The sequence below is a fragment of the Podarcis erhardii genome, assembly GCF_964252035.2.
Source record: "Podarcis erhardii genome assembly, chromosome: 6".
Lineage (NCBI taxonomy): Eukaryota > Metazoa > Chordata > Lepidosauria > Squamata > Lacertidae > Podarcis > Podarcis erhardii.
Window position 1 is genome coordinate 347,355 of NC_138510.1, and position 12,483 is coordinate 359,837.

The window sequence follows — 12,483 nt, forward strand, 5'->3', positions numbered from 1 at the left end:
CCCCAGCAGATGATTCCGTGACGGCCTGTTAGGACGGGGGGGGGGGGCTCACTCGCTCACTTCCCTGGGCCTGGGGGGAGGGGGAGGCTCAGAAAAGGGGCCGCTGGACCCCACAGTAGTCGCTGTGAGGACAGGGACCCCTCTGGGTGCTGCTGGCAGTACCCACGGTGAGGAGCAGCCAAGAGGCCCTGGGCTGGCAGTCCCGGAACCCAGCTCAGGATCCCCGCAGGGGCTGGCAAGGGACCAACATCCTTGAAACCCAGAAACGGCCAGCCAGGCTTCCGTGGGGCTCGAATGTCTCTCCATCCATCCCCCTTTGCTTCTTTCCGTCCTCAAGTTGAGTGGGGAGTTTCAATGCGCGGCGATGCGTCAGATTCACAGGCCTGCCCACTCCGGCTATTCCTGGGCAAGCAGCTGCCACTGCCCACACCCCGCAAAGCCCCCTCTTGCCAAAGCAGCTACGGTGCCCCCAAAGGTCCCCAGGGATCCTCGGAGGAGACTGGTTCTCTGCTTGGAAACGGGAGCCACGATTTTTCTCCAGCCTCAGAAGTCTTCTTTCCAACGTGGCAAGCTTGGTCTGTTTCTGGGCAGGAGATGTCTCCCTCTCTGCCTGCCTGCAGGTGGCGCTGTGGAGGGCGGGGGCAGGGGCTGCAGGAATTACCTGCGTGAGATGGAGACCTGCTCCTTCCTCCCCTCCCTCACCTGAGGGGTCTCTGCTGCTCCTAACTTGGGCTGGCCCAGAGGAGGGTTCTTCTCCCTTGGCTTTCTGGGCCTGCTGGCATCCTGGCATCCCCCAAAAGCCCTTCAGAAGTCAGGCAGCTTCTGTACCCGCTTCCCCCTCCATTGAGCGTGGCATCCATTGAGCGTGGCATCCTCCAAGCCAGGGTGGCAGCAGTTCTCGGTGGTCCAGGAGCAGGCTGCCAACATGTGCTGGCTTGGGTGGCATGGGAGCTGACAGAGCCGTTGGGGAGACATTTGTCCTGCTGAGGGCAGAGGCCACGGAAGGCCCCCCCCCCCCGACTCTGGCCGGGTCCCGTCATGCACCTGGCCAGCTGCTCCGCCTGGCAATTCCTTCCTGTGCTCGGAGCATCAGGTTTAATTGCCCAGATCAGCAGCTTAACTTGCAGAGCCATCGTGATCATTAATGCTGTAAAAGGAGCCATAAAATCTGGCACCTTCATTTTTCGTAATATACGATAATGGAGAGCCATTTGCTTTTCCTTTTTGACTTTGACCTGCTTTCCCCCTCGCCTTGATGACGCGAGGAGACCCAGGCGGGGAGCAGCCTTCTGGCTGGGCTGTCGCACGCGGGTGCGAATCTCCTGCGCAAGGCTTGGCGGGACCGTGCATGTCTTTGCATGAGCGGAAAGGGAAAGGAGGCGCTCTGACCTGCTCTGAGGGCCTCCTGCTCAACCTTCTCCAAAAGGAAAGCCGGCAGGATCAGGCCAATGGGCCGCCTAGCCCAGCATCCTGTTCTCACTGTGACCCAATTCTCGTAGAAATCCAGATAGACTTCATCTGGACCTGGGGGTTCCATAAGAGAATATGAGGAGCCTGGCTGCTGGATCAGACCAAAGGGGGACCGTCTCATCCAGCCTTCTGTTCTCACAGCGGCCAACCAGATGCCCACCGGGAAACCTGCAAGCAGGATTTGACCCCAGAGCCCTCTCCCTTCCTGGCATTCACAAGCATTTTGGCCTCCAACCATGGGGGGCAGAGCAGAACCACCTTTGATAGTTTCTTTCTCCTTCATGAATTTACCATATTTTTCGCTCTATAAGACGCACCAGACCATAAGACGCACCTAGTCTTTGGAGGAGGAGGAAAACAAGGGGGGGGGGAATTCTGAATCCCAGAAGCCAGAACAGCAAGAGGGAGCGCTGCGCAGTGATCCCTCTTGCTGTTCTGGCTTCTGGGATAGGATAGCTGCGGAGCCTGCATTCGCTCCATAAGACGTACACACATTTCCCATTTCTTTTTAGGAGGGAAAGGTGCGTCTTATAGAGCGAAAAATACGGTATCTTTCAAAGCCATCATTGCTGGTGTCCCTCACGGCCTCCTGTGGCAGGGAGTTCCATAGGTTAACTCCGCTCCATCCTTCCTTTGGTCTACCCTGAATCTCCCAGCATTCAGCTTTGTTGGCTCTGCCCAGCAAGCCCTGCCTTGCCAGGTCTTGGCACTGGGCCTCCCCCCTCCCAGTGCTGCTTCTGCGTCTCCTCCTTTCTGCTGCTGTCAGGGCAAGGCTGAAGTGGCTGGGCTTCTCCGCTTCTGTAGGAGGAGGCGTCCCGAGTCTGGCCAAGGGCACTGCCAGCGCCTTCCGCCCCAGGGGCTCTTGCCCAGAAGAGCTCCCAGGTGGGCAGAGCCTTTGAACCTGGGGCGAGTCGCCCGCCTGCCTGCCGCCTCCTTGGGAAATTAGGATGCATTTACGGATATAAAGTGGAAATTAATCCTTAAGGACCAGAGGGATTTGGGATTTGGCTTCGTTTTGTGGCGTCTTAGGCGGAGTCCCCAGGCCCCATCTGTTAGGGGGCGGAGGGGGGAGAGGGGACCCCTGGGCCAAGAATCTGGCTCTGGAGAGGCCGACAGGTGGGGCCGCTGCTCCTGCAGGAATTGGCAGACAGGGCACTCGGGTTCCCCTGCCAGGGGCCACTGGGTGAGGCTTTGAGGAGCACAGAATCCTAGAACAGAGAGCTGGACGGGACCCCCAAGAGTCATCTAGTCCAACCCCCTGCAATGCAGGAATGAGCTGAGCCAGGATGGGGCCGCTTGGACTCAGTGCTGGCTGCCTTGACTGGCCACGGGTGGCATTCAGGCCACGGGGATTCAGAAGCGTTGCTGCGTCTGACTGGGGGAGCCACTGAATTTACCTGATCCTCTTTCATAGGTTTCATCCAGGTTGGTGGCCATCTCTGCTTCCTGTGGCAGGGAGTTCGACAGGTTCACAATGCACTGCATGAAGCAGGAGTTTCTGTTTTCTGTCCCAGGTTTGGGGGCAAATTCCGCCCCTGTGAGGCTCCTGGCAAGGCAGGTTGAAAGAAGAAGCAGCCCAGCAGTTTGCAGTTGTCCCTCCCTCCCTCCCTCTCCCCGCCCCCCCCCCCCGATTTCCACAACCCTTGTGTGAGAGAGATGGGCACGGAGCCAAAGGCGGGGAAGTGGAATCACTCGTGCGAGGGGAGAAGTTATTTAAAAGAGAGGCAATCGGGTGTGGAGGGGGGGGGCTGTGGAGATAATGAAAGCCAGCAGACACAGCTGCGCCCCCCCAACTCCCTGGGTTTCCTCTGAGTCTTCTTGGCCCAGAAGTGTGCCCAGAGTGTACCATAGAATTGTAGAGGGCACCCCCAGGGTCATCTAGTCCAACCCCTGCAATGCGGGCAGAGATGCCCAACGAGGGGAGAAGCTGGCGTTTGTTTGAGTTCTCCCTTAGACGGCACCAACAGAGAGGCATAAGGTTGGCATATTCTGGGATGGATCTGGCCCCTGGCCTCCTTCTCCTTCCATGGGGATGTCATGGGAGGCGGGTCCAGCTCTTCCTTGAATTGCATGCATAATTATGGGATGGAGTCTGACTGGTGGAAGGGTTTCCCCCAGGGCTGAAGCTGATGAGCCGGTGGCAGAGCAGGGTCCCTGCCAGCATCCCAGCGCCCCCCTCATTCTGCCCGGTGCTGAGGACTCGCTGGAGGGCCCTGGGCTCCCTTCCTGCTGGGAGGATGATGAGCTTCTGTCTCCGCTGAGCCCCCCACCCCCACGACATCCCTCTCATCACAGCGCTGCTGACAAGAATCATTTTCATTATAAAACGCTTCAGACCCTTTAATTAACGGAGCCGTTTCCATTCCAATGAGACGCCGCCTGGCTCTGGAGCTGCAGCAACTTGCAGGAACCAGGCGCCACCCCCTTCTGAACAGGAGAGGACCAGGAGAGGTGCAGGATCAGGCCAGCGACCCATCGAGTCCACAGGATCCAAGGGCAAGACGCCCTCCCCTCCGGTGGTTTCTGGCAACTGGTATTTCTGCCTCCACCAGTGGAGGAAAAGCAAAGCCATTCCATTTATTATCATCATTATTAGAATTAGAATTTGAATTTCTATTCCGCCCATCATCCAAAGATCACAGGGAGGTTTACAATACAAAAACACAAAAGTACACACCATAGTAACAAACAGAAGGCAATGCCCCACCCCCACCCCCTGGTTGTAAAGGCCATAGATTGTTGAATAAGCCAAAGGCCTGGGAGGTGAGGAATGTTTCTGCCTGGTGCCTAAAGCGATGGAGAGAAAGCATCAGGCCAGCCTTCTTCTTCTTCTTCTTCTTCTTCTTCTTCTTCTTCTTCTTCTTCTTCTTCTTCAATTTTATTTATACCCTGCCCTCCCCAGCCAAGAGCAGGCTCAGGGCGGCTAACACCGGTATAAAAACAATTGATTAAAATACAACTTAAAAACAAGCTTAAAATACAACATTAAGATGCAGCCTCATTTCAGTAGGAACTCAAATCAAAAACTTTTGGGGGGGATAAAAATGTCAAATCTTCACCAAGGCCAGCTATCCAGACTGGTCCTACATGGGCCAGAAAAAAGCCAGGGAAGTCCCCAAATAGGAGTTCCATCTCAGAAGGAGAAAAGAAAGAGAGAGGGGAAGGGGATCAAGTTGATTCCAAGCCAAAGGCCAGGCAGAACAACTCTGTCTTACAGGCCCTGCGGAAAGAAATCAGATCCTGCAGGGCCCTGGTCTCATGAGGCAGAGCATTCCACCAGGCGGAGCCAGTGTTGAAAAGGCCCTGGCTCTGGTTGAAGCCAATCTAACTTCCTTAGGGCCCAGGACCACTAGGGTGTTGCTATTTATGAACCTTGAGGTCCTCCGTGGGGCATACCAGGAGAGGCGGTCCCGTAGGTATGAGGGTCCAAGGCCGTGGGAAACACCACAAAAGTTCTTATGTTGCCACTTTCCAGAGCTTTCATGGAGGAGACACGTGAAGAAGGGCCTCAGATGATGATCTCAGGGTCCATGTTTGCACATATCTTGAGCCCTTTTAGGCTTTATAGGTCAAGAGCAGCACTCTGATGAATTGGGCCCAGAAACTAATGGGTAGCCAGTGCAGTAAGACCAGGACCGGGGTCCCCTCCCGGCTGGTTCTTATCAGGGTCTACAGCGCAAGGGGTCTCCCTGGGCAGACCAAGCTCCTTCTCCACATCCTTGAGCCTTACCGTAGACTCTACTCTGCACCTTCCTTGAGATGCATCTGCTGTAACAGCGGAGCCAGGATCCTGGCGGGTGCAAGTGGCTTTCTCCTCTAGATGTTTTGCAAACAAGTCACGTCGAACTGCCTCCTTTGGCCAGACTGTCAAGCGCCCTGCATGCGCCACCCGGGAAAGCTCTGCTGGACGCCACAGTCAGGATGCAGTGGAGGTAGCAAAGTACACCATCCCGGTTGGCAGCCATCCCTGCCTCCTGAGGCAGGGAGTTCCATCGTTTAACTCTGCCTTGCGTGAAGAAGGACTTGCTTGAAGATGTCCAGATGTCTTCCAACTTTCCGCTTCTTTGGATATCCTGTCTCCCAAGGGCTCTGCCACCCCAGATGCCAGCTCTGACCAGGAGGATCCTGCTTCCTCGGCCGTGGGCTGGCCCTTTCCCCAGCTCTTTCTCGCTCCCCCCGTCCCAGGATGGCAGTGTCCCCCCCCCCCCAGATCTCCAGGGAGGCAGGCAAGTGCAGGAGGCCCTGCCTGCTGGTTTGGGAGGTGCCATCTGGCCGCCCTTTGCTGCAGGAGCGCTCTTCCCATGCTCAGAGGCACACAGCTGCTGTGCCTTCACCTGGGCCAGGGATGAAGAAGGAGGCCTGGGACTCCCTGCATGTGGGAAGGCTTAGAGAGGAATGCAAGGAGCTGCTTCACACGGAGCCAAAGCCTTGGTCTGTCTAGCGCAGTGTTGTCTGCACTGGCTGGCAGCAGCGGCTGCCGGAGATTGAACCTGAGCCCTTCTGCATGCAAGGCAGCTGCTCTGGCCATCCCCTCTCTCTGGAAAGGGGACGCTGAGCCCCCTCTGCTTCTCTTTGCAAGCTCAGCCCCAGCAGGATGGGCAGCGAGGGGGAGAGAGAGCGTTTTGCTGGACTCTGCAACGTTTTGCATCGAGCAAGCAGCGTGCCCCCCCTCTCTCCCTCTTTCTGGTGGCAGGGAGGGCAGCCAGAGCTTTTGGGGTGAGGCGGAGGTAATTGCAGGGCACGGCGGCTGACAGCTGTCAGCCAGGGAGAGAGGCCAGGAGCGGCTTTGGGTCCAGCCAGCAGTGATGCCTCCCGACAATCAGCCCATCAGCGGCGGGATAATGAGCAGAGCCTTCGGGGCTGCCAAGCGTCTCCTGGGAAGAGCTGAGAGGCGGCAGCGGGGCGGGGGGGGGCGTGCAGGCCTGGCCTCTCCAGCACTCCGGCCCCCACTTGGCTGCGCCCCCAAACCAGCCCCGGGGAAGCACTGAGCAACCAGCAGGCTCCCTGCCCCAAATGCAAGGGCTCTGGAGAGAGGCCACCAGGAAGGACGTTTCCCTGACAGCAGAGTGACCTCGTGGGACCCACCGCCTTGGTCGGGGGGCTGGATCTGCCCCATGCTAGAATCATGGGAGGGTAAGACCCATGGGAGGGTCAGGAGGCTCATCGAGTCCACCCCCCCTGCTATGCTGGCAAAATCACATCTCCCCACTCTGAGACCATCTACCTCCAATCCCGCCCCCAGGACCCACAGCCTGGCTCCCCCAGTGGCAGTCGGGAAACTGGTGGCTCTTGAAACTGGGGGAGGCTGCTGGGGGCCAGCGGAGTCCTCTTTGGTGCTGTGTTATGAGGAGGCCATTTTTCATCCTGCCCTTTGTCTCCCTGCATTGCACAGAATCACAGAATTGTAGATTTGGAAGGCACCCCAGAGTCATCTGGTCCACCCCCCGCAAGTGTGGAGGTGCGGGCAATTGCACGAAGAGAAGTAAAAGGGCTGGGCGGGCGCAGTAGTCGGGACCCGGGCTGCCAAATGGTTGGTGGAGGAGCCTGGTGCCTGGTGGGCGATGGGGATGCCATCCTGGTCTGGCTGCCTTTGAGCAGCTGAGCTAAAACTGGCCCCCGCTGCCCCCTCCCCAACAGCTGCCTTTCCTGCAGCTGGCCGGTTGCCAGCCTGGCTCCCCTGGGTGCTCAGCCAGCTCCTTGCCATGGGTGGTGGTGGTGGGGAAGGTGGCATCTCTGCCCCTCCCTGCCCGTTCCCTGCTTTCCCCCAAACTCTCCCAGCTCCTGCAGGGCAGCGGACAGCTATTTATAGCGGCTTCAGCAGAGTTCATCAGAAAGATCTTTATTTTGATCTGACGAGTTAACAAGCAGCTGGTGCTTCTCTGAGCTGGTGAGACAAACAGGCAGCAAAGATCTTGGATCTCGCCCAGCGCCAGGCACAGCCTCATCCTGCCCCCCTGCAGCAGCAGCTGCAGCCAAGAGATGCTGGGGGGGAGGGATTCCCCCTGCAGCTGTGCCCCCCCTCGCCCGCACTGCTGCTTCCCAATTAAGGGGACTTCCAGACGGGAGCTTAATATGGCAAGCCAGTCTTTGAGATCCCGCAAATGCTTCACTGGCAACATGTGACACGTGTGTTTTCCAACTTGTTGGATTTCCCCATGAAAAGGGAAAATTGGCACCAAAAGATGGCAAAATACAGGCTGTCATTTTGATGCTAGCGATGCTGTCATGGGGTGTGTGTGGAAAAAGGCCTGAGGGGGCCAGGATTAGGGCCTGCCTGGGGGGGCCCTCCAAGGTGGCGGCTGCCCCACAGGGGACATTCCCTGCCCCCAAAGATCTCCCGGGGGCATATCCTGCCCCCTTATGCCCCACGATCCTTGGGCGCCACCTCTTCCTTGCTGTGGGGCAGCCAGCTGGTTGGGGGCTCTTTCTTTAGCTGAGGGTCCAGGCCTCCTCCATTTCCCAATATGCTTCCAAATACCAGTTGTTGGAGACTGGGGGGGGGGGGCGGAGCGCTGGGCTTGTGCTCACATCCACCTTGGGATTCGCCCCCTGCCAAGGGAGTGGTTTGTGGGTCTCCTCCTTGGCACAGTTTGCGGGGGGGGGGGCTGAGGGAAGGCAGGGGTGTTGGGGTTGGGCGTGGCCTCTTGAGGCTCCTGGGTGCCCACCTGGCCCCCCACTGATGTGTCGGGGCTTCCTGCAGGTGTCATCCGGACGGCGGTGGCCAACCTGGACCGGGAGACGCAAGACCGCTATGAGGTGGTGGTCCGGGCGACGGACATGGCCGGGCAGCTGGGAGGCCTCTCGGGGTCCACCACCGTCACCATCGTCATCACGGATGTCAACGACAACCCCCCACGCTTCCCCCAGAGTGAGCTTGGGTTGCGGGGCGGACGGGGGGGGGGAGGGTGGCAGCAACTGGCAGTTCCTTTGCGGGGCGCAGCTGTCCGGGAAGAGCTGCTTGCCCCACTTGGGCTGCCTTGGCAGTGAGTTGCTGGACCAGGCAGCGGGATGGGCCCTGCCAGCTGGGCACTGGGGCCATGTTGCCTGTGCCATGCACACTCTCCCGGTGCCAGGCTGGGGTGCCCCTGCTTTTAGGGTGCAGGCTCCGTGCAAGCGGTTAAGGGTATGTGTGCCCCCGAAAACTCTGGTGTGGGATAGGCAGATTTACACAGGACTCCCCCCCCCCCCCATGAGAGATTCCCTTTCCCGAAATCTCGGAACCAAAGGACTTGATGCCAAATGCAAATCCAGGATTAGGCGAGCTGGGCAGTTCGGCAGTTTTTAGCGTTATAAATCACGAAGTGAATGCAATGGGACCTCTCTGCCGGACATTAGAACATTATTATTTTTACAGAAAACTTTTTTCCTAGAAAATCCACATCACTGCTCTTTATTATTGTTTTTTTCCTAAAATGGAAGTTTATTAAGGTAAAGAAAAAAACAACGAGAGAATACAGTGGTGCCCTGCAAGACGAATGCCTCGCAAGACGGAAAACTCGCTAGACGAAAGAGTTTTCCGTCTTTTGAGGTGCTTCGCAAGACGAATTTCCCTATGGGCTTGCTTCGCAAGACGAAACATCTTGCGAGTTCTTGCAAGTTTTTTCCTCCCCCCCCCCTTTTTCTAAGCCGCTAAACCGCTAATAGCGCTAATCCGCTAATCCGCTAATAGCCGTGCTTCGCAAGACAAAAAAACTGCAAGACGAAGAGACTCGCGGAACGGATTAATTTCATCTTGCGAGGCACCACTGCATACGGGGTGGTGGAATGAAACACCATGCTATCAACTCTGAGCACATTGGAAATGCAAGAAGCATCAATGCATCCACCCAAGATGAACATACAATATCCAAATGTCCGAAATGATGTCCAGGTGAAAGTGGAGTTTACAAAAAAGAAAAAGTGGGTGCAGATGTAGTCGGGACATTCAGGTCCCCAGACCGTTGCCCGGCAGACGGCGAGTATTAATCCTTCCAGTCGCTTTGTGACCCAAAGGGCTCCTAAAGTCCACTTTTCTCACCCTGCTGTTAATCCCCAGGTCATGGGGATAGGATTTGGAGATGCACAAATATCTGCAAATATCCAGGATTGCTCCAATACAAAAGTGATGCAGACCCAAAGGGAATCCCACTGGACCTGCCAGCATTGTGACAGGGCCAGAGTCCATCCGAATTAGACCGTCCGTAGAGAGACGTTGTGCAATAGACCTGGAAGATCAATTTTTGCAGAATCCGTCCCAGTTTTAAAGCTATGGAAATGTTCCACGTTGATTGGAGGTGTTGTCCCATCCAGTGATCTGTGGTTGAGGTTGTGCCACCCACTCAAACTCCTTGTTCCATCCGTGCTTTGAAGATGGGTTCCTTTTTGGGGGGGATGTGAGTGTGCCAGGGCTTGGAGGCAGCGATGGGGTGGCTCTTAAGCAGGAACCTTCCTCACCCGGCCTCTTCCTCCCCCCCCCCAGAGATGTACCAGTTCAGTGTGGTGGAGACGGCCCCCGTGGGGACTCTGATCGGGAGGGTGAAGGCCGAGGACTCCGACGTGGGCGAGAACACCGACATGACCTACCAGGTCAAGGACGAGGAGGGGCTGGGGGCTTTCCGGGTGACCACCGACAGCAACACACAGGAAGCTCTCATCTCCGTGCAGAAGGTGAGCCGGGGGGGGGCTCCCCTTCTCCCCTTTGTGGGTGTTGGCGGAAGCTGGGGGGGTGTCTCTGGCTACAGCAGGGCCTCAGGGGAGCTGCCCCAGTATTTACAATTCTATACAATTCTATGGATTTCCCCCCCCCCCGTCTTCTGCTGCCCCCATCAGCAAAGCCCTGCCCAGCCTTTGGGGGCTCTTTCCCCCTGCCCTTTCCTTCTCCCCCCTTTCTCCCCCCTTTCTCCCCCTCCAGCTGCCTCTAGTTTCTCCAGTTGATTCCTGGTGAGTTCTGGAGGCCTCCCAGTTCTGCTTGGCTGGCAGGCCTCCCTCCGCCTGGGAAACGGGGATCTCGGGACTCTTCAGCTTTTCCAGAATTCGGAGCATGCCAGCCCGTCTCTGGGATTCTGCCTGCCTCCGCCCTCTGAGCGTCTCGCGTTGCGTCAGACTGGGGCCCCCTCCTCCCCCATGGAGGAAGGCAGGAGACTGAGAGCTGCCTGCTGCAGAGCCAGCCCATGGGCCCTGCTCTGGCTTGTCTGCCCTGACTGGCAGCCGCTCTCTGGGGTTGCCCCTCCCAGCCTTGCCAGGCGATGCTGCCAGGCGGGTGCACCTGGGTCCCTCTGCATGCAAGGCAGCTGCTCCCCATAGAGCTCTGCCCCCTAAAATGTAGAGCTGCTTATCGGTGCCTCTTTGCAGAACTGGCCCCAGAGGACCCGGCTGGGTGCTGCCACCCTTAAAGGGATCAGTTCCTTCCTCCAGCCTTTTGCAAGAGGGAGGTGCCCCTGGCTCTCACCTGGCTCTCAACCTGGGGTGGCCAAGGGGTGGGACAGGGCTTGGGAGGAGCCTGGATGGTGTCAGCCCACTGCTTACCCCACAAAAAACCCTCTTTTCTCTGCAGCCTCTGGACTTTGAGGCCCAGAGTGTGCAGACAGTGGTGGTCGAGGCCCTGAACAAGTTTGCGGACCCCCGCTTTGTGGACCTGGGCACCTTCCGGGACCAGACCATCGTGCGCGTCTCCGTGCTGGATGTGGACGAGCCCCCCGAGTTCCAGCCCCCCGACGGCCTGATGGAGGTGCAGGAGGATGCAGTGGTGGGCTCCTTGGTGGGCATGGTCACCGCCCTGGACCCCGACGTGGCAAACAGACCCGTCCGGTAAGGAGGGCTTCCTCTCCTCCGTCTGGCAAATGGGCGCGTGGTGCTGGGAGAAGGAGGAAGTGGGGCAGGAAAGGGGGTGGTTGCAAAGGCAAGTGGGGTGCACGGGCAGCTGAGGTGGGAGACCCCAAGGGGACAAGAAGGGGGAAAAGGCAAGAAGGTTCTGGGCACCTAAACTTGGAGGAGGCAGAGAAGGAGGAATCCGAAATCTGCAAGGCTGCCATGGGCTTCATGTCGCACAAAACTCGGCTTTTGAGGAGAGGTTTCTGCAAAGTCCTTTGGCAAGAAATAAGTTTTGAGGTTTGTGAGATGAACTGAAAGGCGAGGTCTTTGCCCAACTTAGGGGGTGGGAGTGGAAGGGCTTCTGTGTAGTTTGTGGATCTTTTCCCTTTTGCACATATCACATTCATGCGCATCTTGAACCACTTCCTTGCCTTTTCATGCACATTCCTGAAAATCTCCTGGTTGTGCAATTGGTGCTAGATTATATATCCCAGTTGTTGAGTTTCTGCTTTGAGTGGCACCTCTGTCTGTGTCTCAGGAGAGGCAAAGGGGTCTGGGGCAGAGGGGTCCAGCAGAAGTGGGGCATGCAAAGTCAGCTGGCTGTCACTCAGAATGGGTGGGCTCTGGGTGCCAGTGGAATGCCAGGGGCATGAAGGGAGACGAGGTGCAGGGGTTCTGGGGGGCGGGCAGGCCCAGCTGCTCTGCTCTGGTTCTGGGGCTCAACCAGGATTGGCTCAATGGAGTCCAGGGGGGCTCTGATGCGCCACAGGTGAGCAAAGAGGGCAGATCAGCAGGGCCTGTGCCAGGTGGACCCCCCCATCACCTCTGTGCAACGTTGGCGCTGCCCTTCCCCAGCTGGCCTGACAGACGGGGGCTACTGGAGAGAAGCCTTTCCTCTCTTCTCTGGGAAGATGGTGGACTCCCCTTCCTCGGAGGTCGGATGGCCACCTGCCAGGGATGCTTCAGCTGTGATTCGCTGGGAGGAGAGACAGGCCTCTGCTCTTTCTCTGCCCAGGGCAGGGCCCTCCTCCCGATGCAGAGCTGCAGGCTGGCACTCTGTAGAGACGCTGTTGCTCCTTGGCACTCGCTGGCGCCGCAGACATGTGTTGGGCACAGGCGGTTTGCAGACTCCCGCGACGCCCGAGAGCGTCAACCTGCTCCGGCACAAAGGCGGCAGGCAGGGAAAACAAACACCACAAAGAGCTTTTCACACCGCGCTTGAAA

General features: G+C 57.7%; 1 protein-coding gene across 6 annotated transcripts in view; it reads left to right on the forward strand.

Moving 5' to 3' along the window:
• CDH22 (cadherin 22) overlaps positions 1-12,483 on the forward strand; it is an 89,312-nt gene that overhangs the window by 50,694 nt on the left and 26,135 nt on the right. For all 6 annotated transcript variants that reach the window (XM_081867653.1, XM_081867650.1, XM_081867652.1 and 3 more), the window contains 3 exons: positions 8,171-8,338; positions 9,929-10,116; positions 11,003-11,256. In XM_081867653.1, the coding sequence (XP_081723779.1) occupies positions 8,171-8,338; positions 9,929-10,116; positions 11,003-11,256 (610 nt within the window). The remainder of the gene's footprint in view (positions 1-8,170; positions 8,339-9,928; positions 10,117-11,002; positions 11,257-12,483) is intronic.